The sequence below is a fragment of the Salmo salar genome, chromosome 13 (genome assembly GCF_965601325.2).
Source record: "Salmo salar chromosome 13, fSalSal1, whole genome shotgun sequence".
NCBI classification, from domain to species: domain Eukaryota; kingdom Metazoa; phylum Chordata; class Actinopteri; order Salmoniformes; family Salmonidae; genus Salmo; species Salmo salar.
The window spans coordinates 25,170,021-25,196,992 of NC_138303.1; the positions used below are offsets into that span (position 1 = coordinate 25,170,021).

Sequence of the window (26,972 nt, forward strand, 5' to 3'; positions counted from 1 at the left end):
ATGCTTGTGTATGACTTGCGCCATGTTTATAAATCTCCATTTTTTTTTATATTTGGTGTTAAATTTACAATGGTTATAAATGAGGCCCCAGATCCAGGAGGGATTGAATGTCTCTGCTGTAACCAAGAAGCTTGATCTAGACATCTAGCCACTTAGCTAGCAAGTTAGCAAACCAAATGCATAGTTGGTGTCCTGAGCTTTGATATAATTTATTTGACACATCTTAGATTTCTTCTAGTTATATTTAACTTATAGTTGTAAGCAGTGGCGTAGTACCCAACCCCGCAGCCCCCGCTGTATTGAAAATCATACCGTCAGTATTTCAAAATACCCCGGTATACAGTATAAATGGTATATCGCTCAAGTCTAGGAAGTATGTTTGAGTATGTTTCACAAAATGACAATAACATGACCCTATGAATGAGGATAACCTAGGAACTACAGATAAATGCATAGTAATGATTAACTCTGTACCATCTCTAGATTAAATCCAATTGTCATTGTTATATGAAACCATTTGATCATACAGCATCCATATAGCTTGTGTTCCTGAACAAGGTTCCTCATATGACGTTGAGAGGAATATTGTGGGACCAAAGCAGAGTGACAGTGTGGTGATACCTGCCTGTTTGCCTGCCTGTTTGCCTGCCTGTTTGCCTGCCTGTTTGCCTGCCTGTTTGCCTGCCTGTAGCGGCTCAACGGAGGCGTTTTGCAACAACAGGCCTTGCAGGATCAGTGGCTTTTCATTCCCCTGTTATTCTCAGCAGGGAGGTGTGGAGACAGAAAGAGAGGCATTATAAAAACCTCCCTGTTATTACAGTGAAGAAGAAGGAGAGAGAACAAAGCACTGCTCTGATCCCTCATGTTCAGGTCAAAGCCTTCACATTATGTGTTAAAACACCAGTAGCTGCTGAATAAACCACTGCCAGTCATACAGGAGAACAGGAAAGCATTGCTATGTCAAGGTAGTGGGGCCTACCCGTAGCTAAAGCATTGTAGCATCTACATAATATAGCATTATGATGTGATGATGGTAATGGAGTGAAGGTGCAATTATACGGAATTGCACCTTTTCAGATTATTGTTAAGTACTTCACACCTGAATAGACTTCTGTTAGGCCATGTAGAAGTCAATTATTGATACATTATTATGTGGGTAGCTATTACACAGTACTGGAATAATATTGCAATTTGAAGCTCTATATCAACTGGGGGGCAGGAAATGTCTGTGACAAGTTGACCACAGTGAGACAGAACAGTTTAACCTTCAAGCTTGCACCTTGCTCAGTCACAGTGCAATGTCAGGAGCTGTCACTGCTTGCAGACTCACTGCGGTCCCTGGTGAGGAGGGTTGTCCACTGCTATCACTGTACCTCACCTCTGGATTCATTAGAAGAGTTCTCCAGGGAAACATTTGAAATGTTTTGCCGGTAGCACTCCTCTGCGATCAAACAAGGTTGACCTCTACCACTCATGAGTGTAGATGTCGTTGCCATGGAGCATGATGGTGAACTATGATAACAGCTCACTGGGAAAGAGGTTTGTCTTTGAGACAGATGGATTGTTATGCTCCTTGTGAGTTCAGACATGGTGGTCAAGCAGAACACAGAAGTTATTTATGATGATTTGCCTTTAAGTTGCCTCAGCCTGCGGTGCTGGCTTGTAGAGAAGCTGTCCTACAATTTAACACCCATTGCTTTATTTATATATATATTTACATACACACACACACACACACACATACATACATACATACATACATACATACATACATACATGAGAGAGCCAGACAGAGAGAGATCAAATGAATCATTAATTTAGCCAAAAAAGTAGTAAATGGCATCAGCCGTTGATTCAATTAGCAGCTGATATTAGTCATGGCTTACGTGCAGGAATGAGACATTTTGTGCATTCTGGGCTTTTCTGTGAAGGTGTTTTTAAGCAAGACATGAACTGATTATACTCTGATAGTGCCAGAATAAGACGTGACTGTAATTCCTCACCTATATTCATACTGTAATTACTTTTCTCACAAAGCTGTGAATTTGAAAAGAGATGATAGTGAATATAACTTCAGACGTCCTACCCGCCAGTCTGGCTATTCTCCATGGAGGCTTAGCAAAGACACCGAGGCCAAATGATTGATCAAACTGCTTTCACTATAGATGTCAGATGGCATGTCCTGCTGCTCTGTGTGTCTGACAGAGATGTCAGATGGCATGTCCTGCCGCTCTGTGTGTCTGACAGAGATGTCAGATGGCATGTCCTGCCGCTCTGTGTGTCTGACAGAGATGTCAGATGGCATGTCCTGCCGCTCTGTGTGTCTGACAGAGATGTCAGATGGCATGTCCTGCCGCTCTGTGTGTCTGACAGAGATGTCAGATGGCATGTCCTGCCGCTCTGTGTGTCTGACAGAGATGTCAGATGGCATGTCCTGCCGCTCTGTGTGTCTGACAGAGATGTCAGATGGCATGTCCTGCTGCTCTGTGTGTCTGACAGAGATGTCAGATGGCATGTCCTGCCGCTCTGTGTGTCTGACAGAGATGTCAGATGGCATGTCCTGCCGCTCTGTGTGTCTGACAGAGATGGGATCAGAGCTCTGTGACGGTGGATGGCCGCCATTCAGCATTCAGGACAGATGTTCAATCACATGTAAATGGCTCCGTGCTTAATGAAGGTCGTGACCTCTGAGAGACTCTTGGCAGACTTGGGTGAACTGAAGAGGGGATGGTCCCGACTCCAGTGTCAGCGGGCCAAAAGTGCCACCGGGGACCATGGAAGCTCTTCTATAGATGAGTGAGAAGTGCTGCTGGGCAAAACTACATCAGGTTTATGATGATAAGAAAGATAGAAATTGCCATGATGAGATCAGGAGGAGGAGTCCTTGACTAAATGGATTTCAGTGCAGAAAACAAACATACAAAGACTGTCTGATACTGTGTAGAAACACCACAAAGAACCTGACCTTCTGTCTACATGAACATTTATTTTGTGTTCTTTCATTCTTTGGAATAATTTCAATTGCTTCGTGTCTGTACTCCTTCTTCTTCAGTCTCGAGTAGGGTTGAAGTTTTTTTTTACATCATGCCACACCGATGATTTATTTGGTAGCCGGAGCCATAGACAGAACCTTCAATAAGACAGGTTCAGGTGGATTCTGGGAGGTAACCTCAGAACTCTAACGTTGTATTTCATTCCTAGTGCCTCTGTGTTCATGATGAATGTATCCAGATACCCGCTGAACATTTTGTTCATATGGCTCCACTCTACTGCATATGATCTAAATATGCAAGATCTCACCAATGTCATATCAATGATTAATTCACTCATTTGAAAATATCCTCCTATGGAATGAATAATATCATATGTGTGCTACGCTAAATATTGTTGTTCTACTCAATTATTCATTTTGAGGTATTGTGTTTCCATGGTGTAGCTGTTGATAGATCATAATGCTCAGGAAACCATCTGAATAATGAAAACCATAATGCTGCTGCTCAATAGACTCTTTTTAGGATGTGGGAAGTAGACAAATGTGGGAGAAAACTAAGTGTTTTTGTTAACCCCCACATTATATATTATGTATGATATCTTAGACGCCAGATCAAACTGTAGATTTTCCCGGACAAAAGATAGATTTTAATTTGGGACAGTCTTACAAAAATAAATCAAACTAAGTTCTATAGAGTGTAATTAATGCTTTTCTGTGTAACACATTTAAATCTAACATTCAAAATGTGTGTTAAGGAAATGCGCTGGGTATGATATTTAATATCCTAAACAACAAAATAAAAATGTTTACTTTTCATTTCTAATTTTGGAACTCCAAATAAGGCTATAACTATACTGTATCTCAGAGCTATAGTAGAGTAACATGTTAAACATATACAGTTGAAGTGGGAAGTTTACATACACCTCAGCCAAATACATTTAAACTCAGTTCTTCACAATTCCTGACATTTAATCCTAGTAAAAATTCCCTGTCTTAGGTCAGTTTGGATCACCACTTTATTTTAATAATGTGAAATGTCAGAATAATAGTAGAGAGAATGATTTATTTAAGCTTTTATTTCTTTCATCACATTCCCACTGGGTCAGAAGTTTACATACACTCAATTAGTATTTGGTAGCATTGCCTTTAAATTGTTTAACTTGGGTCAAACGTTTCGGGTAGCCTTCTACAAGCTTCCAACAATAAGTTGGGTGAATTTTGGCCCATTCCTCCTGACAGAGCTGGTGTAACTGAGTCAGGTTTGTTGGCCTCCTTGATCACACACACTTTTTCAGTTCTGCGCACACATTTTCTATGGGATTGAGGTCAGGGCTTTGTGATGGCCACTCCAATACCTTGACTTTGTTGTCCTTAATTTTGCCACAAGTATGATTGGGGTCATTGTCCATTTGGAAGACCCATTTGCGACCAAGCTTTACCTTCCTGACTGATGTCTTGAGATGTTACTTCAATATATCCACATAATTTTACTTCCTCATGATGCCATCTATTTTGTGAAGTGCACCAGTCCCTCCTGTAGCAAAGCACCCCCACAGCATGATGCTGTTTATACTTGCGTACTATTGTTTGTACAGATGAACGTGGTACCTTCAGGCGTTTGGAAATTGCTCCCAAGGACGAACCAGACTTGTTGAAGTCTACAATTCTTTTGAGGTCTTGGCTGATTTCTTTTGATTTTCCCATGATGTCAAGCAAAGAGGCACTGAGTTTGAAGGTAGGCCTTGAAATACATCCACAGGTACACCTCCAATTGACTCAGATGATGTCAATTAGCTTATCAGTAGTTTCTAAAGCCATGACATAATTTTCTGGAATTTTCCAAGCTGTTTAAAAGCACAGTCAACTTAGTGTATGTAAACTTCTGACCCACTGGAATTGTGGTACAGTGAAATAATCTTTCTGTAAGCAATTGTTGGAAAAATTACTTGTGTCATGCACAAAGTAGATGTCCTAACCGACTTGCCAAAACTATAGTTTGTTAACAAAAATTTGTGGAGTGGTTGAAAATCGAGTTTTAATGACTCCAACCTAAGTGTATGTAAACTTCTGACTTCAACTGTATGTTTGGATAGAATGTGTGATCAGGCTGTGCGTGAAAGCAGAAAGGTGGCCCTGGCTTGACTGGTGTCATTTTTCCATCTCTAAAAGGTCTTCTTGTCTCCTGGGGAACAATCCTGAGGCACTCAACACTCACACTAACGTTAACCAGTTCAGTGTCAACGCTCTCTATGTGACTCCAGTATATCCAGTCAGGTTGTGATGACTGTGTTCTGTTCCTCTCTGTTTCTCTATAGGAGACATGCCTCTCTGCCCATCGACGTCACAGAGAGCCCTTCCAGTCTGATGTCGGCCGGCTGCAGGAGAAGCTTCCCCTGCCGCAAGTGGAAATCCGCCTCTTCTGGGTACAGTAACATGTTATTATTGTCCGGGTGTGTATGTGTCAAGTGTGTTCAGTGTAGCTATTTGGAGCCCTAAAGCATGATAGCACTGCAATATTTTGTCTTTAATCACAACAGGACCCTTCAAGCTCAAGATAGCTTAGTGTTTGATGTGATTATGTTGCTGATGTGAGCACAGTTCCCAGTCCATTGACTTTCTGGTAGATATGTTGCACCATGTTTGGATCTTTACAGGCATATTGTAGTGAGCTGGTTGTGACACAGCATCTATCTGGGGACATGTCTGTGTTTTCTCTATACTCATTCTAATGTTGACATTCATAACGGGCATCCTGCTAATGAGATATGATGTTGCTGTATAATACCTGCCTCTATCTCTTATGCATTAGCCAGGAATGGTCTGGAGCCTGAGAGCTTCTCAACAAACGAGATGGACGAGATTAGAGTACAAATAACACACACACACACACACACACACACACACACACACACACACACACACACAGCTTCAAAAGGTTGATGGGGGTTTCAACGCCTCTTCATTGCGCTGTGCTTCATCATAAAATAGCAATGAGCTCCCACCCCATAGCCTACCCTCCTCATTACGGGCCAGAAATATCCCCCAAACTCATACCAGGCTAATTTCCAAAATATGTAACAGCTGTGGTATATGGAAATGAGGGAGAGAGAGACCTGGGATATGGGTATCTGATATTTTAGATGGGAATAAATTGTGAAGATGTCATGAAGTGTGTGATTTATTTAAATGCCACAGGGTTCTATGAAGTCTTACAGAAGAGATGATGGTGAACATACTGGGTAAATTAGTATGTCAGATGACCCGTGACAACTGTGGTCTTTACCCCATGTTTGTTTCAGGAACACATTTAGGAGCTAATAGGTGAAGTGGGTTATGACAGACGTGATTGAAGTGTGAAAGGCTGGATTGGCAGCTCTGTTTATCATTTGTGCTTCTTCATCTCCCAGACTCATTAGCATAATTAGGCCCTAGTTACCAATCAGCTGACTGACGAGACAGCACAGTGCTCCAATATGCCCCCAACACATTGGTTATTTATTTGGACAATTTACTGATTTGTTATAGTTGGCTGCTATGTTAATTTAGCCCCCAGGTGGTTATTACATTAAATGTATTAACATTATTACGTGTTAATTACTACAGCTCAGCATTTTATTTGTGTGTGTGTGTGTGTGTGTGTATATATATATGGTTGAAAAACGAGTTTTAATGACTCCAACCTAAGTGTATGTAAATTTCCGACTTCAACTGTGTGTGTGTGTGTGTGTGTGTGTGTGTGTGTGTGTGTGTGTGTGTGTGTGTGTGTGTGTGTGTGTGTGTGTGTGTGTGTGTGTGTGTGTGTGTGTGTGTATATGTATATACACTGCTCAAAAAAATAAAGGGAACACTTAAACAACACAATGTAACTCCAAGTCAATCACACTTCTGTGAAATCAAACTGTCCACTTAGGAAGCAACACTGATTGACAATACATTTCATATGCTGTTGTGAAAATGGAATAGACAACAGGTGGAAATTATAGGCAATTAGCAAGACACCCCCAATAAAGGAGTGGTTCTGCAGGTGGGGACCACAGACCACTTCTCAGTTCCTATGCTTCCTGGCTGATGTTTTGGTCACTTTTGAATGCTGGCGGTGCTTTCACTCTAGTGGTAGCATGAGACGGAGTCTACAACCCACACAAGTGGCTCAGGTAGTGCAGCTCATCCAGGATGGCACATCAATGCGAGCTGTGGCAAGAAGGTTTGCTGTGTCTGTCAGCGTAGTGTCCAGAGCATGGAGGCGCTACCAGGACAGGCCAGTACATCAGGAGACGTGGAGGAGGCCGTAGGAGTGCAACAACCCAGCAGCAGGACCGCTACCTCCGCCTTTGTGCAAGGAGGAGCAGGAGGAGCACTGCCAGAGCCCTGCAAAATGACCTCCAGCAGGCCATAAATGTGCATGTGTCTGCTCAAACGGTCAGAAACAGACTCCATGAGGGTGGTATGAGGGCCCGACGTCCAGAGGTGGGGGTTGTGCTTACAGCCCAACACCGTGCAGGACGTTTGGCATTTGCCAGAGAACACCAAGATTGGCAAATTCGCCACTGGCGCCCTGTGCTCTTCACAGATGAAAGCAGGTTCACACTGAGCACGTGATAGACGTGACAGAGTCTGGAGACGCCGTGGAGAACGTTCTGCTGCCTGCAACATCCTCCAGCATGACCGGTTTGGCGATGGGTCAGTCATGGTGTGGGGTGGGATTTCTTTGGGGGGCCGCACAGCCCTCCATGTGCTCGCCAGAGGTAGCCTGACTGCCATTAGGTACCGAGATGAGATCCTCAGACCCCTTGTGAGACCATATGCTGGTGCGGTTGGCCCTAGGTTCCTCCTAATGCAAGACAATGCTAGACCTCATGTGGCTGGAGTGTGTCAGCAGTTCCTGCAAGAAGAGGGCATTGATGCTATGGACTGGCCTGTCCGTTCCCCAGACCTGAATCCAATTGAGCACATCTGGGACATCATGTCTCGCTCCATCCACCAACGCCACGTTGCACCACAGACTGTCCAGGAGTTGGCGGATGCTTTAGTCCAGGTCTGGGAGGAGATCCCTCAGGAGATCCCTCCGCCACCTCATCAGGAGCATGCCCAGGCGTTGTAGGGAGGTCATACAGGCCCGTGGAGGCCACACACACTACTGAGCCTCATTTTGACTTGTTTTAAGGACATTACATCAAAGTTGGATCAGCCTGTGGTTTTCCACATTAATTTTGAGTGTGACTCCAAATCCAGACCTCCATGGGTTGATAAATTGGATTTCCATAGATTATTTTTGTGTGATTTTGTTGTCAGCACATTCAACTATGTAAAGAAAAAAGTATTTAATAAGATTATTTCTTTCATTCAGATCTAGGATGTGTTGTTTAAGTGTTCCCTTTATATATACAGGAATTTTCCAAGCTGTTTAGAGGCACAGTCAACTTAGTGTATGTAAACTTCTGACCCACTGGAATTGTGATACAGTGAATTATAAGTGAAATAATCTGTCTGTAAACAATTGTTGAAAAATTACTTGTCATGCACAAAGTAGATGTCTTAACTGACTTGACAAAACTATAGTTTGTTAACAAGAAATTTGTGGAGTGGTTGAAACACTTAGGTTGGTGTTATTAAAACTAGTTTATGTAGACTTCTGACTTCAACTGGGTATATATATATATATATATATATATATATATATATATATATAGTAGAACTTAATAATACATGCTTTAATGAAGGAGTGTGTCACACAAGTGTTCTCATCGAGCCAAAACTGTCTTTCCTCATGTCTGTTTCAGTTGTTTGTCTTCTGTGTTAACAATGTTTTCTGGTGCTTGGCCATGTCACTTCTGTTTTGGCTCTTCTTTGTTTTGTGAGGTTGCCTTTGTCCTCCATGACTGAAAAAAGTTTTAGCACATGATAAAACTGAATAATTGTCCGGTACCACAACACAAAGGCACAGTTAGTCACACACAAGGTTAATGTAACAGATTAGTTTATGGGTCAAATTAAAAACTGCCATGCTATTGCAGTGCTTTTTACACAGTGTCACCGAAGGGATGTCAAACAATTTCTATTTATTTTATAATGATTCTCGTCGGTGACACGGTAGTCCTGTAGGAGGCCCATTTTAAAAAGAGTGAATTATCTTCATGCCTGTGTGTGTTTGTGTGTGTACTGGCACTATTGCTGTGTGTGTGGACGTTCAGTATTGGTGAAGAAGAGATGAAATATTAGTAGTGTGGGATTTCATATATGAGCTGCTGTTTCATCTCTTTTAGGATGCTGAATCATTATTTCATTTATTCATATTTGCCAGTATGCTAATGTTCAGCTGAAAAGCAGTACTGTATGTTTTTCTGTGAGTACTTTCAGTATTACACACAGGTTGCGATGCTGTTTTAAACTGGTTTTGATGTTGTTGTATTTTTCACACACATACAGAACATGTTGTAGAAACTGCTTAAGTTTAAATAGTTTTGTGCAGTTTAAACTGTTAAGTACAGGGGATGTTCGGAATTGTTGATGGTCCGACTTTGGCCTTAAGCGACGATGTTTAGATAAAGCAGTCAATTCTGTAACGGCTTGTCTGTTGTGTGGCGGAAAGAAGCGCAGGAAGCAGCGAACACTGTGTGGTAATTTTAATAAACCACAAGCACAAAATAAAAGGTTTCCCAACAACAGGGAAAATACACTCGACATGCACAGTCGAACAAAACGCAGTCGACACACAGAAAGACAATCCCGCACAATAGGGAGCGGGCCAGCTGAACTAAATAGCCCTCTTAATGACTAACTCAGGGCAGGTGAGAAAACATTAAAAAAGGGAAAAACAAAAAGGGAATCGGTGGTAGCTAATAGGCCGGTGACGACGACCGCCGAGCGCCACCCGAGCAGGAGGGGGCGCCACCGTCGGTAGGAATCGTGACAGTACCCCCCTCCTGACGAGCGGCTCCCGCAGCGCGCCGACACCGGCCTCGAGGCCGACCCGGAGGACGAGGCGCAGGGCGATCCGGACGGAGGCGGTGGAACTCCTTCAACATGGATGGGTCCAAGACGTCCTCCGCCGGCACCCAGCACCTCTCCTCCGGACCGTACCCCTCCCAGTCCACGAGGTACTGCAGGCCCCCCGCCCGGCGTCTCGAGTCCAGAATGGCCCTTACGCTGTACGCCGGGGACCCCCCGATGTCCAGGGGGGGTGGAGGGACCTCCGGCACCTCATCTTCTTGTATGGGACCAGCCACCACCGGCCTGAGGAGAGACACATGAAACGAGGGGTTAATACGGTAATAGGAAGGGAGTTGCAACCGATAACACACCTCGTTTATCGTCCTCAAGACTTTGAAGGGCCCCACACACTGCGGCCCCAGCTTCCGGCAGGGCACGCGGAGGGACAGGTTCCGGGTCGAGAGCCAGACCCTGTCACCCGGTGCGAACACCGGCGCCTCACTGCGGTGGCGGTCAGCACTCCTCTTCTGCCTAGCACTGTCCTCCTTCAGTGATTCCTGTACTGCTTTCCAGGTCTCCTTGGAGTGCTGAACCCAGTCCTCCACCGCAGGAGCCTCGGTCTGGCTCTGGTGCCATGGAGCCAGGACCGGCTGGTACCCTAACACACACTGGAAGGGTGACATGTTAGTAGAGGAGTGGCGAAGTGAGTTCTGGGCTAACTCTGCCCAGGGAATATACCTCGCCCACTCCCCTGGCCGGTCCCGGCAATACGACCTCAGGAACCTGCCCACCTCCTGGTTCACCCTCTCCGCCTGCCCATTGCTCTCGGGGTGATAACCGGAGGTTAAACTAACCGAGACCCCCAGCCGCTCCAAAAACGCCTTCCAGACCCTGGATGTGAACTGGGAACCCCGATCAGAGACAATATCCTCCGGCACCCCGTAGTGCCGGAAGACGTGGGTAAATAGGGCCTCCGCAGTCTGCAGGGCCGCAGGGAGACCGGGCAAGGGGAGGAGACGGCAGGACTTAGAAAACCGATCCACAACCACCAGAATCGCAGTGTTCCCCTGAGAGGGGGGGAAGATCTGTCAGGAAGTCGATAGACAGGTGCGACCATGGCCGTTGCGGAACGGGGACGGGCTGTAACTTCCCTCTCGGTAAATGCCTAGGAGCCTTACTCTGGGCACACACTGAACAGGAAGAGACATATGACCTCACGTCCTTAGCCAAGGTGGGCCACCAATACTTCCCCCTTAGACTCCGTACTGTCCTCTCTACACCAGGATGACGTGCCGCAGGTAGCGTGTGCGCCCACCGAATCAACCGATCGCGAACATCGAGTGGCACATACATGCGCCCCACGGGCACCTGCGCAGGTTCCAACACCAGTGCCCGCTCGATGTCCGCGTCCACCTCCCACACCACTGATGCCACCAGCCTAGACGCTGGAATGATGGGAGTTGGATCGATTGGTCGGTCATCCGTGTCATACAGACGGGACAGCGCGTCGGCTTTAGTATTAAGGGAACCCGGTCTATATGAGATGGTAAACCTAAACCGGGCGAAGAACATGGCCCACCTTGCCTGACGTGGATTCAGTCTCCTCGCTGCCCGGATGTACTCCAGGTTTCGGTGGTCGGTCCAGATGAGAAAGGGGTGCTTAGCCCCCTCAAGCCAGTGTCGCCACACCCTCAAGGCTTTGACTACCGCTAGCAACTCCCTGTCCCCCACATCGTAGTTACGCTCCGCCGAACTGAGCTTCCTTGAGAAGAAAGCGCAGGGGCGGAGTTTCGGTGGCGCACCCGAGCGCTGTGATAGCACGGCACCCACCCCAGCCTCGGATGCGTCCACCTCTACTACGAACGCTAAAGACGGGTCCGGGTGCGCCAACACGGGCGCGTCGGTGAACAGTGTCTTCAACTTCTTGAAGGCTCCGTGCGCCTCCGTCGACCATCTCAAACGCGCCGGCCCCCCCTTCAGCAGTGAGGTAATGGGAGCCGCTACCTGGCCAAACCCCCGGATAAACCTCCGGTAGTATTTGGCAAAGCCCAAGAACCGCTGCACTTCCTTCACCGTGGTTGGAGTCGGCCAATTACGCACGGCCTTAACGCGGTCACACTCCATCACCACCCCCGTGGTGGAAATGCGATAACCCAGAAAGGAGACGGCTCGTTTGAAAAACTCACACTTCTCAGCCTTAACGTATAGGTCATGCTCCAGCAGTCTACCAAGCACCTTGCGCACCAGGGACACATGCGTGGAGCGGGTGGCGGAATATATCAGAATGTCATCGATATAGACAATCACGCCCTGCCCGTGCAGGTCCCTGAGAATCTCGTCAACAAAGGATTGAAAGACGGCTGGAGCATTTTTCAACCCATACGGCATGACGAGGTACTCATAATGGCCTGATGTGGTACTAAAGGCGGTTTTCCACTCATCTCCCTTCTTGATACGCACCAGGTTATACGCGCTCCTGAGATCCAATTTTGTAAAGAACTGTGCTCCGTGAAATGATTCCACCGCCGTAGCGATAAGAGGTAGTGGGTAACTAAACCCCACCGTGATCGCGTTTAGACCTCTATAATCAATGCACGGACGCAGACCTCCCTCCTTTTTCTTCACAAAAAAGAAACTCGAGGAAGCGGGTGAGATGGAGGGCCGAATGTACCCCTGTCCCAAGGATTCCGTGACGTATGTCTCCATAGCCGCCGTCTCCTCTTGTGACAAGGGGTACACGTGACTCCTGGGAGGCGCAGCGTTAACCTGGAGATCTATCGCACAATCCCCTTGTCGATGAGGTGGTAATTTAGTCGCTCTCTTTTTACAAAAAGCGATCGCCAAATCGGCGTATTCAGGGGGAATGCGCACGGTGGACACCTGGTCTGGACTCTCCACCGATGTGGCACCTATGGAAACTCCTAGACACCTCCCTGAACACTCCTCCGACCACCCCTGGAGAACCCCCTGTTTCCACGAAATGAGGGGATTGTGACCAGCCAGCCAGGGGACCCCCAGCACCACCGGAAACGCAGGTGAATCAATAAGAAAAAAGTGAATGCTTTCCTTATGATTCCCCAGCGTTACCATGTCCAGCGGCACCGTAGACTCCCTGACTAGCCCTGACCCTAATGGTCGGCTATCTAAGGAGTGCACGGGGAAGGGGGAATCTATCGGCACCCGTGGAATGCCCAGCTTAATGGCAAGCCCACGGTCCATAAAGTTCCCAGCTGCGCCTGAATCGACTAGCGCCCTATGCTGGGAAGAGGGAAAAAATTTAGAAAATGAAACAGGCAAAAACACATGACCAACAGGGGGTTCTGGGCGAATCTGGTGCTGACTCACCTGAGGTGACCGAGAAGTGTTCTGCCTGCCTTCTCGACTCCCAGACTGGCTCCTCCAGCACCGGTCGGCCGTGTGTCCTCTCCGACCACAGCTGGTGCAGGAGGAGCCACCTCCTCCGGTGCCCCTTGGCACGGCCCCCTCTACCTCCATAGGGGTAGGGGCGGGGGTGCACGGGGGTTGAACGGGTAGGACCCTCTCCGAACGCCCGCGGGCAGCCAGCAAATTGTCCAACCGTATGGACATATCAATGAGTTCGTCCAGGGATAGATTGGTGTCCCTACAGGCCAGCTCCCTGCGAACGTCCGCCCGGAGACTACACCGGTAGTGGTCTATGAGGGCCCAGTCTTGAGCGCTCCTCGTCTCCTGTCTGAGGTGGAACAGCCGTTCACCCGCCGCTCTACCTTCGGGGGGGTGGTCGAAAACAGCCCGAAAGCGGCGGGTGAACTCTGGGTAGTGGTCCCTCGCCGAGTCTGGAGCGTTCTAGACCGCATTAGCCCACTCCAGAGCTCGGCCCGTCAGGCAGGAAACGAGGGCACTCACGCTCTCCTCTCCTGAAGGAGCAGGTCTGACGGTGGCCAGGTACAACTCTAACTGGAGAAGAAACCCCTTGCACCCAGCCGCCGTCCCATCGTACTCCCTCGGGAGTGCCAGGCGAAGCGCGCCAGAGCCAGACGTCGTAGGAGGAGGAGATGGTTGTATGGGGGGGGGGGGGTGTAGGTGGAGAAAGGATACCACTCCTCTCCCATCGGTCCATCCTCTCCATCATCTGGTCCATGGCGGATCCGATGCGATGCAGGACCGATGTATTATGAAGGACACGTTCCTCCATCGAGGGTAGTGGAGTGCCCGCTGCTCCCGCTGATTCCATGCTCTTTGTGGTGCGGGATTCTGTAACGGCTTGTCTGTTGTGTGGCGGAAAGAAGCGCAGGAAGCAGCGAACACTGTGTGGTAATTTTAACCTCTTGGGGCTAGGTGGGACGCTAGCGTGCCACCCGTGGTGCACTCCATCAACAGCAGGTGCATTTCAAGAGCGGCAAATTTGAATCCAAATAAATGTCAAAATTCAAATTTTTCAAAAATACAACTATTTTACACCATTTGAAAGATAAACATCTCCTTAATCTAACCACGTTTTACGATTTCAAAAAGGTTTTACGGCGAAAGCATAAATTTAGAGTATGTTAGGACAGTACATTTACAAGAGTTGTGTGTAATGTTTTGTCAAGTCAAAGACAGGGTCACCAAAACCATAAAACCAGCTAAAATGATGCACTAACCTTTTACAATCTCCATCAGATGACACTCCTAGGACATTATGTTAGACAATGCATGCATTTTTAGTTCTATCAAGTTCATATTTATATCCAAAAACAGCGTTTTACTATGGCATTGATGTTGAGGAAATCGTTTCCCTCCAATAACCGGCAGTCAAGTCAGCGTCACAAATTAAATAATTAAAATTAGAAAACATTGGTAAAATATTATATTGTCATTTAAAGAATTATAGATTTACATCTCTTGAACTCAATCAACTTGCCAGATTTAAAAATAACCTTACTGGGAAATCACACTTTGCAATAATCTGAGCACTGCGCCCAGAAAAATACGCGTTGCGATACAGACTAGACGTCATGTTGGGGAGATCTAAAATCGAAAATACTATGTAAATAATCCATTACCTTTGATTCTCTTCATCAGATGTCACTTCCAGGTATCACAGGTCCATAACGAATGTAGTTTTGTTCAAAAAAGCTCATCATGAACTTCTCGTCATGAACGAGGGGAAAAAATATATTTCCGTTCGTTCAAACATGTCAAACGTTGTATAGCATAAATCATTAGGGCCTTTTTTAACCAGAACATGAATAATATTCAAGGTGGACGAATGCATACTCTTTTATAACGTATTGGAACGAGGGTACCCAACATGAACTCGCGCGCCAGGTGTCTAATGGGACATCATCGTTCCATGGCTCTTGTTCGGTCAGATCTCCCTCCAGAAGACTCAAAACACTTTGTAAAGGCTGGTGACATCTAGTGGAAGCAATAGGAAGTGCCAAAATATTCCTAAGCCCCTGTGTTTTTCAATGGGATAGGTTTAAAGTCAATACAACACATCAGGTATCCACTTCCTGTCAGAAAATGTCTCAGGGTTTTGCCTGCCAAATGAGTTCTGTTATACTCACAGACACCATTCAAACAGTTTTATAAACTTTAGAGTGTTTTCTATCCATATATAATAAGTATATGTATATTCTAGTTACTGGGTAGGATTAGTAACCAGATTAAATCGGGTACATTTTTTTTATCCAGACGTGCAAATGCTGCCCCCTAGACCCAACAGGTTAATAAACCACAAGCACAAAATAAAAGGTTTCCCAACAACAGGGAAAATACACTCGACAAGCACAGTCGAACAAAACGCAGTCGACACACAGAAAGACAATCCCGCACAATAGGGAGCGGGCCAGCTGAACTAAATAGCCCTCTTAATGACTAACTCAGGGCAGGTGAGAAAACATAAAAAAAAGGGAAAAACAAAAAGGGAATCGGTGGTAGCTAATAGGCCGGTGACAACGACCGCCGAGCGCCACCCGAGCAGGAGGGGGCGCCACCGTCGGTAGGAATCGTGACAAATACCAAGGCAGCATTATAGACAAAGATTGTCTCCCTTATGGTGCTTGTAAAGCAAAATGGAACAATCTCTGAAGAGTAGCCGTCACATTCCAGGTGAACAACACTGTTAATATCAGAAACTCTAATAACACAAACATACCCCCAGGGAAGAACTTGTTCAGGTTTCTATTTTCTCTCTGTTTCTCTGCCTCTTTCTTTCTCTCTCATATACAAAACAAATCCTCTATTTCTGTTAGAACTGAGGCATGACCCTCTCTTCCTTTTGTGATTTCCAAGCAGTAGCCAAGATACTGTATGATAAGGCTATGTTTCAGGGCCCTGTATGGGTCCTATATCTGCCTGTATTTGGGTAGTAGGTCTATTTAATGGGGAGGTCTGTAGGACCAATTGCTTTGCTTGGTTTGTTGAATCTGCTGCTACTGTTGATGTTTAAAGTGGTGGGACCAACAAGGCATGCCAATTAACCTTGAAGAAGAAACTGCCTGGTCATGAACCTTCCCAATGTTAATTGTGCTCACGTGGCAATTTTTTTAGCATAAATGTTTTATTCACCGATCCAACATGTGAGGTACTACACCTGGATATACAGTTGTCAGCCTTTTTATCCCTGTCCAACTATTTGTACCAACCAAAATATTTTCTTTGATTACTGCACCTCATTATGTGATGGTAAAAATAGTCAACTTTGTCTTAAAAGTCTCTGAAAGTAAAGACAGTCCTGTCTTGTTCTAGTAGTTATTAGTTATTGGCCTTCCCTGTGGCTCAGTTGATAGAGCATGGTGCGTGCAATGCCAGGGTTGTGGGTTCGATTCCCACGGGGGCCAATACAAAAAAAAAAAAAAAAAAAAAAATATGCATGAAATGTATGCATTCACTACTGTAAGTCGCTCTGGATAAGAGCGTCTGCTAAATGACTAAAATGTAAATGTAAAATGTTATTATGATCAAAGACCCTTAAATCAATGACTCTGTCAGTGACTGCTTGTGCATCTGAATTAGTCCCTGTACTGAGCCCCATTAAGAGTTCCATTGCACTCTTTGGTCCTCAAATTATAATAAAGTTTTCACTCATGGAATCTCTAGACAGGAAAAGTCTTCATGTCTGATAAATGGGCTGACTCCCCAGCTGATTTCAACAGTCCCTCTAAATTCGCTCTCTCCTTAACTTCAACTCTCCTCTCCTTTCTTTCCCCCCTCTCTCCATTTTCTTTATCCCTCTCCTCTCCATTTTTCTCCTCTTCCTCTCTCTCCTCTGCCCTCTCCTCTGTACTGATCCCTCCTGACCACACTGGAATACTCCAGGGGAGAAAATCTCCATCCCATGACTAACACTTCCAATCCTGATTTGTGTTATTACACGTGTAGCTAGGACAACAGTGACTCATCCTCTATTGTGATCTGTGCTACATTAAAGCTCTTTCTTTGTTTTTTGTCAGAGGTTTGTCCCCCAAAAATACAAATTGCTAAAGTCTGTTCAAGTGTGCAATAAAAGCAGTGTTTTTACTGCCTGCTTGTTGAGACTTAGAGAGAAAGTGGAGCAGGGAGCCTGCCCAACGGGGACAGTGGATTGCAGCTTATTCTGTGACAGAGTAATTGCTCTATACGATTTATCAGCCAAGGGGATGAAATATTTAAAGGCATCTTGCTGCAGAGAAACTTGAAAGGGAAAAGCACACTACTGTGTATGTGTTGTGAACGATTGTAGTTACTCTCATCAATAGGAAAATAACCTAACTTAATTTATAGTGTTGTCACGATACTGATACCAGGTTTAGTATCACAATACTCAATACCATCAGGATACTCAATACCAAAACGATACCCAAAAGATACCACAGCAAAAAAAGAAGGCATATTAGCCAAAGTCACAGAATGGCACTTGATCCAGACAGATAAACTCAGCTAATGCTCTGTTCAATCGTTGGGCATCTTTTGAGTTCAATATCATTACATTATATATTTTTTGCCTTCAGAAAGTATTCACACCGCTTGACTTTTTACACATTTTGCTTTGTTACAGCCGGAATAAAAAATGTATGACATTTACATTTTGTGTCACTGGTCAACACTAGAGGTCGCCCGATTAATCGGAATGGCCGATTAATTAGGGCCGATTTCACGTTTTCATAACAATCGGAAATCTGTATTTTTGGAAGCCGATTTGGCCAAATTTTTTATTGATTTTTTATTTTTTTTACCTTTTATTTAACTAGGCAAGTCAGTTAAGAACACATTCTTATTTTCAATGACGGCCTAGGAACGGTGGGTTAACTGCCTTGTTCAGGGGCAGAACGACAGATTTTTTCCTTGTCAGCTCAGGGATTCAATCTCGCAACCTTATGGTTAACTAGTCCAACGCTCTAACCACCTGCTTCACATTGCACTCCACGAGGTTACGCGAATGCAGTAAGAAGCTAAGGTAAGTTGCTAGCTAGCATTAAACTTATCTTATAAAAAACAATCAATCAATCATAATTACTAGTTGATGGTTGATGATATTACTAGTTTATCTAGCCTGTCCTGCGTTGCATATAATCACTTAGGTACACGTTGCTCCAACCATAAACATCAATGCCTTTCTTAAAATCAATACACAAGTATATATTTTTAAACCTGCATATTTAGCTAAAAGAAATCCAGGTTAGCAGGCAATATTAACCAGGTGAAATTGTGTCATTTTGCGTTCATTGCACGCAGAGTCAGTGTATATGCAACAGTTTGGGTCGCCTGGCTCGTTGCGAACTAATTTGCCAGAATTGTACGTAATTATGACATAACATTGTGCAATGTAACAGGAATAACGTTTTGTTTTCGAGATGATAGTTTCCGGATTCGACCATATTAATGACCTAAGGCTCGTATTTCTGTGTGTTATTATGTTATAATTAAGTCTATGATTTGATAGAGCAGTCTGACTGAGCGATGGTAGGCAGCAGCAGGCTCGTAAACATTCATTCAAAATAGCACTTTCGTGCGTTTTGTCAGCAGCTCTTCGCAATGCTTCAAACATTGCGCTGTTTATGACTTCAAGCCTGTCAACTCCCGAGATTAGGCTGGTGTAACCGATGTGAAATGGCTAGCTAGTTAGCCGGGTGCGCGCTAATAGCGTTTCAAACATCACTCGCTCTGAGACTTGGGAGTGGTTGTTTCCCTTGCTCTACATGGGTAACGCTGCTTCGAGGGTGGCTGTTGTCGATGTGTTCCTGGTTCGAGCCCAGGTAGGAGCGAGGAGAGGGACGGAAGCTATACTGTTACACTGGCAAGACTAAAGTGCCTATAAGAACATCCCATAGTCAAAGGGTATATGAAATACAAATCGTATAGAGAGAAATTGTCCTATAATTCCTATAATATCTACAACCTAAAACATTTTACCTGGGAATATTGAAGACTCATGTTAAAAGGAACCACCAGCTTTCATATGTTCTCATGTTCTGAGCAAGGAACTTGAAAGTTAGCTTTTTTACATGGCAGATATTGCACTTTTACTTTCTTCTCCAACACTTTGTTTTTGCATTATTTAAACCAAATTGAACATGTTTCATTATTTATTTGATTCTAAATAGATTTTATTGATGTATTATATTAAGTTAAAATAAGTGTTCATTCAGTATTGTTGTAATTGTCATTATTACAAATAAGTCAATAAAATCGGCCGATTTAATCGGTATCGGCTTTTTTGGCCCTCCAATAATCGGTATCGGTATCGGCGCTGAAAAAAATAAATCATAATCGGTCGACCTCTAGTCTACACACAGTACCCCATAATGTCAAAGTGAAATTATGTTTTTAGACATATTTACAAATTCATAAAAAATGAAAAGCTAAAATGTCTTGAAGTATTAAGTATTCAACCCCTTTGTTATGGAAAACCTAAATAAGTTCAGGAGCGAAAAAACAGGTCACATAATAAGTTGCATGGACTCACTCTGTGTGCAATAATTGGGTTTAACATGGTTTTTTAATGACTACATTATCTCTGTACCCCACACATACAATTATCTATAAGGTCCCTCAATCGAGCAGTGAATTTCAAACACAGATTCAACCACAATGACCAGGGAGGTTTTCCAACGCCTCACAAAGAAGGGCACCTAAAAAGCAGACATTGAATATCCCTTTGAATTTGGTAAAGTTATTATTACACTTTGTATGGTGTATCAATACACCCAGTCACTACAAAGATACAGGCGTCCTTCCTAACTCAGTTGACGAAGAAGAAGGAAACTGCTCAGGAATTTCACTGAGGCCATTTCACTGAGGCCAAGGCCTGTACAGAATAAAAACATTCCAAAACATGGATCTTGTTTGCAACAAGGTACTAAAGTAAAACTGCAAACAATGTGGCAAATAAATGAACTTTGTCCTGAATACAAAGCGTTATGTTTGGGGCAAACAAAACATATCACTGAGTACCACTCTTCATATTTTCAAGCATGGTGGGGGCTGCATCATGTTATGGGTATTCTTGTCATCGTCAAGGACTAGGGAGTTTTTTTTTAAATAAAACGAAACGCAATAGAACTAAGCACAGACAAAATCCTAGAGGAAAATATGGCTGTCTGCTTTGCAACAGACACTGGGAGTCAAATTCACCTTTCAGCAGGACAATAACCTAAAACACAAAGCCACATATATACTGGATTGCTTACCAAGACAACATTGAATGTTCCTGAGTGGCCTAGTTACAGTTTTGACTTAAATGGGCTTGAAAATCTATGGCAAGGCATAAAAATGGCTGTCTAGTAATGATCAACAACCAATTTGACTGAGCTTGAATAATGTGCTAAATGATTTAATATTGTGCAATCTTAAAGACTTACCCAGAAAGACTCACAGCTGTAATCACTGCCAAAAGTGATTCTAAAATGCATTGACTTAGGAGTGTGAATACTAATGGAAATGAGATATTACTGTTTTTCATTTTCAATACATTTGAAAAAAATTCTACAAATATTTTTTCACTTTGTCATTATGGTGTATTGTGTGTAGATTGGTGAGAGAGAAAAAATATATTTAATATATTTTTAATTCAGGCTGTAACACAAGAAAATGTGGAATAAGTCAAGAGGGCACTGAAGGCACTGTATGCATTAATGAATCAATTATACAAGCATACAATCACTTTGACTTTGTTTTTACCAATCAAACTACATAACGTAATGGTAATTAGAATGGGAAATCTCTTGATAAACTGGGTGAATCAAGATGTAGCTTGGCCTATCCACAATAGGGTAGTGAATTGTTGTTAGCTTTAACAGTCAGCTAACAAGGAAAGTTAGCCTACAAAACTGGAAGCTACCGGTATCATCTTCAATTGTAAAGTGTTCTAGCCTGTAAGGACATTGTTTTTGCAAACAGTAATTAACAGTTTCAAAATTTCTACATGCCGTGTCGCATTATTCAAGTGTGTTAACTCTGTGCAACTTCAGCATGAGTGGGGAGCTATCATGATGCAGCCCAGACTAGAGGTCGACCGATTAATCGGAATGGCCGATTAATTAGGGCCGATTTCAAGTTTTCATAACAATCGGTAATCGGGATTTTTGGCCACCGATTTGCCTATTTATTTTTTTTTCTTTTTTTCTTCTTTTTTTTTACACCTTTATTTAACTAGGCAAGTCAGATTAAGAACACATTCTTATTTTCATTGACGGCCTAGGAACGGGGGTTAACTGCCTTGTTCAGGGGGGATTCGTTTTTGCAACCTTCCGGTTACTAGTCCAACGCTCTAACCACCTGCCTTACATTGCACTCCACGAGGAGCCTGCATGGCAGGCTGACTACCTGTTACGCGAGGGCAGCAAGAAGCCAAGGTAAGTTGCTAGCTAGCATTAAACTTAACTTATAAAAAACGATCAATCTTAACATAATCACTAGTTAACTACACATGGTTGATGATATTACTAGTTTATCTAACGTGTCCTGCGTTGCATATAATCGATGCGGTGCCTGTTAATTTCTCATCGGATCACAGCCTACTTCGACAAACGGGTGATGATTTAACAAGCGCATTTGCGAAAAAAAGCACTGTCGTTGCACCAATGTACCTAACCATAAACATCAATGCCTTTCTTTAAAATCAATACACAAGTATATATTTTAAAACCTGCATATTTAGTTAATATTGCCTGCTAACATGAATTTGTGTCACTTCTCTTGCGTTCCGTGCAAGCAGTCAGGGTATATACAGCAGGTTCGGCCGCCTGACTCATTACGAACTGTGTGAAGTCCATTTATTCCTAACAAAGGCCGTAATTAATTTGCCAGAATTTTACATAATTATTACATAACATTGAAGGTTGTGCAATGTAACCGGAATATTTAGACTTAAGGATGCCACCCGTTAGATAATATACGGAACGGTTCCGTATTTCACTGAAATAATAAATGTTTAGTTTTTGAAATGATAGTTTCCGGATTCCACCATATTAATGACCAAAGGCTCGTATTTCTGTGTGTTATTATGTTATAATTAAGTCTATGATTTGATATTTGATAGAGCAGTCTGACTGAGCGATGGTAGGCAGCAGCAGGCTCATAAGCATTCATTCAAACAGCACCTTTGTGCGTTTTGCCAGCAGCTCTTCGCAATTCTTCAAGCATTGCACTGTTTATGACTTCAAGCCTATCAACCCCCGAGATTAGGCTGGTGTAGCCCATGTGAAATGGCTAGCTAGTTAGCGGGTGCGCGCTAATAGTGTTTCAAACGTCACTCGCTCTGAGACTTGGGAGTGGTTGTTCCCCTTGCTCTGCATGGGTAACGCTGCTTCGAGGGTGGCTGTTGTCGATGTGTTCCTGGTTCGAGCCCAGGTAGGAGCGAGGAGAGGGACGGAAGCTATACTGTTACACTGGCAATACTAAAGTGCCTATAAGGACATCCAATAGTCAAAGGTATATGAAATACAAATCGTATTGAGAGAAATTGTCCTTTAATTCCTATAATAACTACAACCTAAAACTTCTTACCTGGGAATATTGAAGACTCATGTTAAAAGGAACCACCAGCTTTCATATGTTCTCATGTTCTGAGCAAGGAACTTAAACGTTAGCTTTTTTACATGGCAGATATTGCACTTTTACTTTCTTCTCCAACACTTTGTTTTTGCATTATTTAAACCAAATTGAACATGTTTCATTATTTATTTGAGGCTAAATTGATAGTATTTATGTATTATATTAAGTTCAAATAAGTGTTCATTCAGTATTGTTGTAATTGTCATTATTACAAATAAATAAATAAAATCGTCCGATTAATCGGTATCGGCCTTTTTTGGGTCGAAAGTAACAGAAATCTAGTACCGAACCATTTTTTAAATGTTCAAGCATCGGAAAAGAACTGAAGTTTCAATATACCATGCAACACTATCATTTATCACTAAGCCATTAAAGGGTAGGTAGCATAAATTTAACCACATGTAACCTATGGATTTGCATTATTATTTGCATCAAAAGTCCCAATGCAAAGTTACACCTCACTTTTACATTTTTCAAGATATTAAATAAATAAAAAATGCCCGAAGTCATGTCGGGAAATGTTTTCACAGGATGTGATGTAATATGTAGGAAATTAATCTAAATAATTTGCACTCATGACCTCTGGTTTCAATTACATTTTGAGCCAATTTTCAAGCAAATACTTGTTACAAATCAACTTCCAAGGCTGCTAGCCAACTAGCCTATTAACGTTAGCCCTACCAGCCTACTAACGTTATGTTAAAAGTGAATGAGTCAGCCAGTTGCTATCAGCTACATTAAAGTAAACAAAAGTTTTAGAAATACATAACGCTATCTAACCAGTTAACTGCATATAACAAACATTCTTTATCTTAGCCAGCAAGCTAGCCAGCCAGCTAACATTAGTTATTTAGCCAACAAGCTATTAGCCTAGCCTAGCCAACCACCACAAACATAACTAGCACAACACCGGCGAGGGAGAGTGAGGGAAATCCAATAGCCATATAAGCAAAAAAAAATCAAAAATAGATAGATTACAGATATCAGTCAGCTAGCCGCTAGCACTAAGCCAAGTTGGAGAAGTTACAAAACTCTCATAGCCTACTTCACAGAGAACATACCGAAAACAGACAAGGTACTACACAATTAGAGCAAGCAGGTATGATTTTCTAGTTCATTTTTTGACCCACGGCAAGAAGGCACCAGCCTGCCATGCTAACGGGTTCCCACTACATAACACAGCCACAAAGTCTGAAGAGCATGAATCAAATCACATTTTATTGGTCATATGCACATGGTTAGCAGATGTTAATGCAAGTGTAGCGAAATGCTTGTGCTTCTAGTTCTGACAGTGCAGTATCAGTATCTAACAAGTAATCTAACAAATTCACAACTACCTTATACACACAAATGTAAAGGGATGAATAAGGATATGTACATATAAATATATGGATGAGAATGCAGCATGGCCGCACGTGCCCCATCTGTTCATTGTTTACATCACACTGCCTCGTGATTAGTGGATTGTAGCTCGCCACCGCCAGCACTTGGTCTGAAATGTAATTACATGCTAGCTAACGTTAGCTAGCTTGGGCTAGCTCCTGAGCTAGCATACGAACTCGGTAGCGCAGAGTAGATTCTCCATATGATGTTGAGAAATAGTTGTGGGTAGTTTAGAAGATTTCCAGAAATAAATGAATAAAAACGTAATAACCCCAAAACATAAATATGTTTGTACTTGTAGATAACCAGATTGTGACTACAGCTAAGTTACTAAGTCTTTGACCACACTGTGTTGTTACATTGGTGAGTAAAAACTCATGCTTTCTACCCTATAAGCATGTGGACAGAGAGCATGCTTTAAAGGGAAATAAAAAAAAAAAAATGTCAACTTCATATTCATAATTTCCAGCACCACCCCAGGATTTAGCTTCTCTCTCCCTCAGCCTGCAGAGCTCAGGGCTGCCTGGTCTGGCTCAGGATATACTGTAGGCTCAGTCTCCCTCCCTCCCTCTCTCTCTGTAATTCTATGCATCTCTCTACCCCGTTCTGCCACATCTGGTCTCTTGGCCCTACCCAGAGGAGGACAGCTCCTGCTCAGCCCAGACCAAGCTCTTCTCCTGTCCTGGCACCCCAATGGTTGAACCTGCGTACTCCTGAAGCTAGGACAACAGAGTCCCTGCCCATCTTCCGAAAACATCTGAATCCCTACCTCTTTAAACACTATTTTAAATAATCCCACAGCACCCCCTTCTCGCACCCCCTCCCCACCTCCCAAAAAACAACAATTAAACAAAAAAACTAAAAATCCCCCTTTCGAGCTCTGACTTTGCTGATAGCTACTTTATTGTGAAAAATGTTCTTACGATGATTGGGATATGTGGCTGTCCCACCTAGCTATCTTAAGATGAATGCACTGTATCAGAGCGTTTGCTAAATGACTAAAATGTAAAAATGTCTCCCTCTTGCTCTCTCTCCCTCCCTCATTATGCTCTTTCTCTATTTCACTCAGTTTAATCATAATATCTGTTGTAATATTTTGCCTGGCTTTTCAGGAGGATGAAATTGAAATTATAACCAGCTTTGTAGTGCTTGTTTTAGAAAATGAAATACTTTTTGAATGAGGTTTCATTTTAAATTAACCAAAAATGTTATGTTGTAATCTGGATAAAGGCAATTTATGAACAGCGGGTAAGCCATAATCTGCTGGAGAACCAGTTTGGGTTTAAGTGTAACTTTCGTATGACTGAAGCTTTCAGTGAGAGATTTTAATAATGTTTGCCACCCAAACTCATATTCATTATATAATTAATCATGTTTTATTTTGTCTGGCTTGCCATTCCAAATAAAGTAAAATATTTTTTTCTCATGTAATTAGAAAAACGAGTCGTCTGGAGTAGGCAGCAATATAAGTAAACTGTGATATGACTAAGGAGTTCATCAGTGTAATTTTACCATAAATAGACAGTTATTTATCTCACCATGGTTGCAAGATCTTGTCTATTTTTGCCAAATTTCTATTGAAAGTTTGTCATGTCCTGACCAGCAGAGGGTGTATTTCTTAGTCTTGGTCAGGATGTGGCAGGTGGTTTGTGTTTGTTAAATGTTGTGTTGGTGATTGGGACTTCCAATTGAAGGCAGGTGTGTATAGTTGCCTTTGATTGGAAGTCCTATATAGGTGTGTGTGTGTTTCTTTGGGGTTGTGGGGAATTGATTTTGCACTGCGTTTTGTATAGCCTGCAAGACTGTCCATGTCGTGAGTACTGGCTAGTGTTGTTTTTCAAGTGGATGCCTTACATGTTTTGTCAGTAATAAACATGAGTGTCCACAATCCCGCTGCGCCTTGGTCCTTCTCTCTCCCATGCAACATATTCGCCGAAGAGTACGACATTTTCTGTGACAAAGTTGTTGTAGTGAGTATATGTATTTAGGGTTATGAATACCAATTATGTCTACTTAACAATCAGACCATTTCAATGGTAAACTACAGGGTAATGTAAAAGTAGTATATTTTAACGATCCAATACGTAATATGGTACATAATTAGGTTTTTGTTCTGAGAGGTAAGAGACATGATTTAGATCATAAATAAGATAGCAGGGATCCAGATTGCAGAGTTAAGAAAACTAGAGTCATCAGCATATGTTGACACTAGTTTTTAAGCCCTGTATTTTTAACCCCATGATATTATTGTTAGATCTGATTTTAATAGCTAACATTTCGATGGCCATAATAAATGGATATGGAGACAGTGGACAACCTCGCTTAACTCCACTTGACAGTTCGATACACTGCACCAAATACCCTAGTTTCAGACCCCCAGTTATCCTTATACCTCTGGGACAGCTTGCACCAGTTGCGCGTAAAGAAAGTTGATCTTAAATGCTACGTCCAACTTTGTGATCAGAATTTACACATGTCGCACCAACCAAAAATAATATTAGTTGTAAGCAATGCGCATTCATGAGATTTGATGCTTCTTAATGATAGTTGCTAGGCAGTGCCCGTTACTAGGCTGTTGACATCTTCGGGGCAATTCTAAAGTTTGAGAGGCATGTTACGTCGCCCGTCACGTCGCCCATCACTTCGCAAAGCCCACCACTATGCATTC

The 26,972-nt window shown here is 43.2% G+C and overlaps 1 protein-coding gene across 1 annotated transcript in view; it reads left to right on the forward strand.

Annotated features, from left to right (window-relative positions):
- The window catches only part of LOC145850455 (uncharacterized), a 95,322-nt gene extending 69,130 nt beyond the window's left edge, over positions 1 to 26,192 (forward strand). Inside the window, exons 3-4 of the mRNA XM_082959908.1 lie at positions 5,308 to 5,415; positions 24,942 to 26,192. Coding sequence (XP_082816034.1) covers positions 5,308 to 5,415; positions 24,942 to 25,005 — 172 coding nt within the window. The 3' untranslated portion in view covers positions 25,006 to 26,192. The remainder of the gene's footprint in view (positions 1 to 5,307; positions 5,416 to 24,941) is intronic.
- The last annotated feature ends 780 nt before the right edge of the window (positions 26,193 to 26,972 follow it).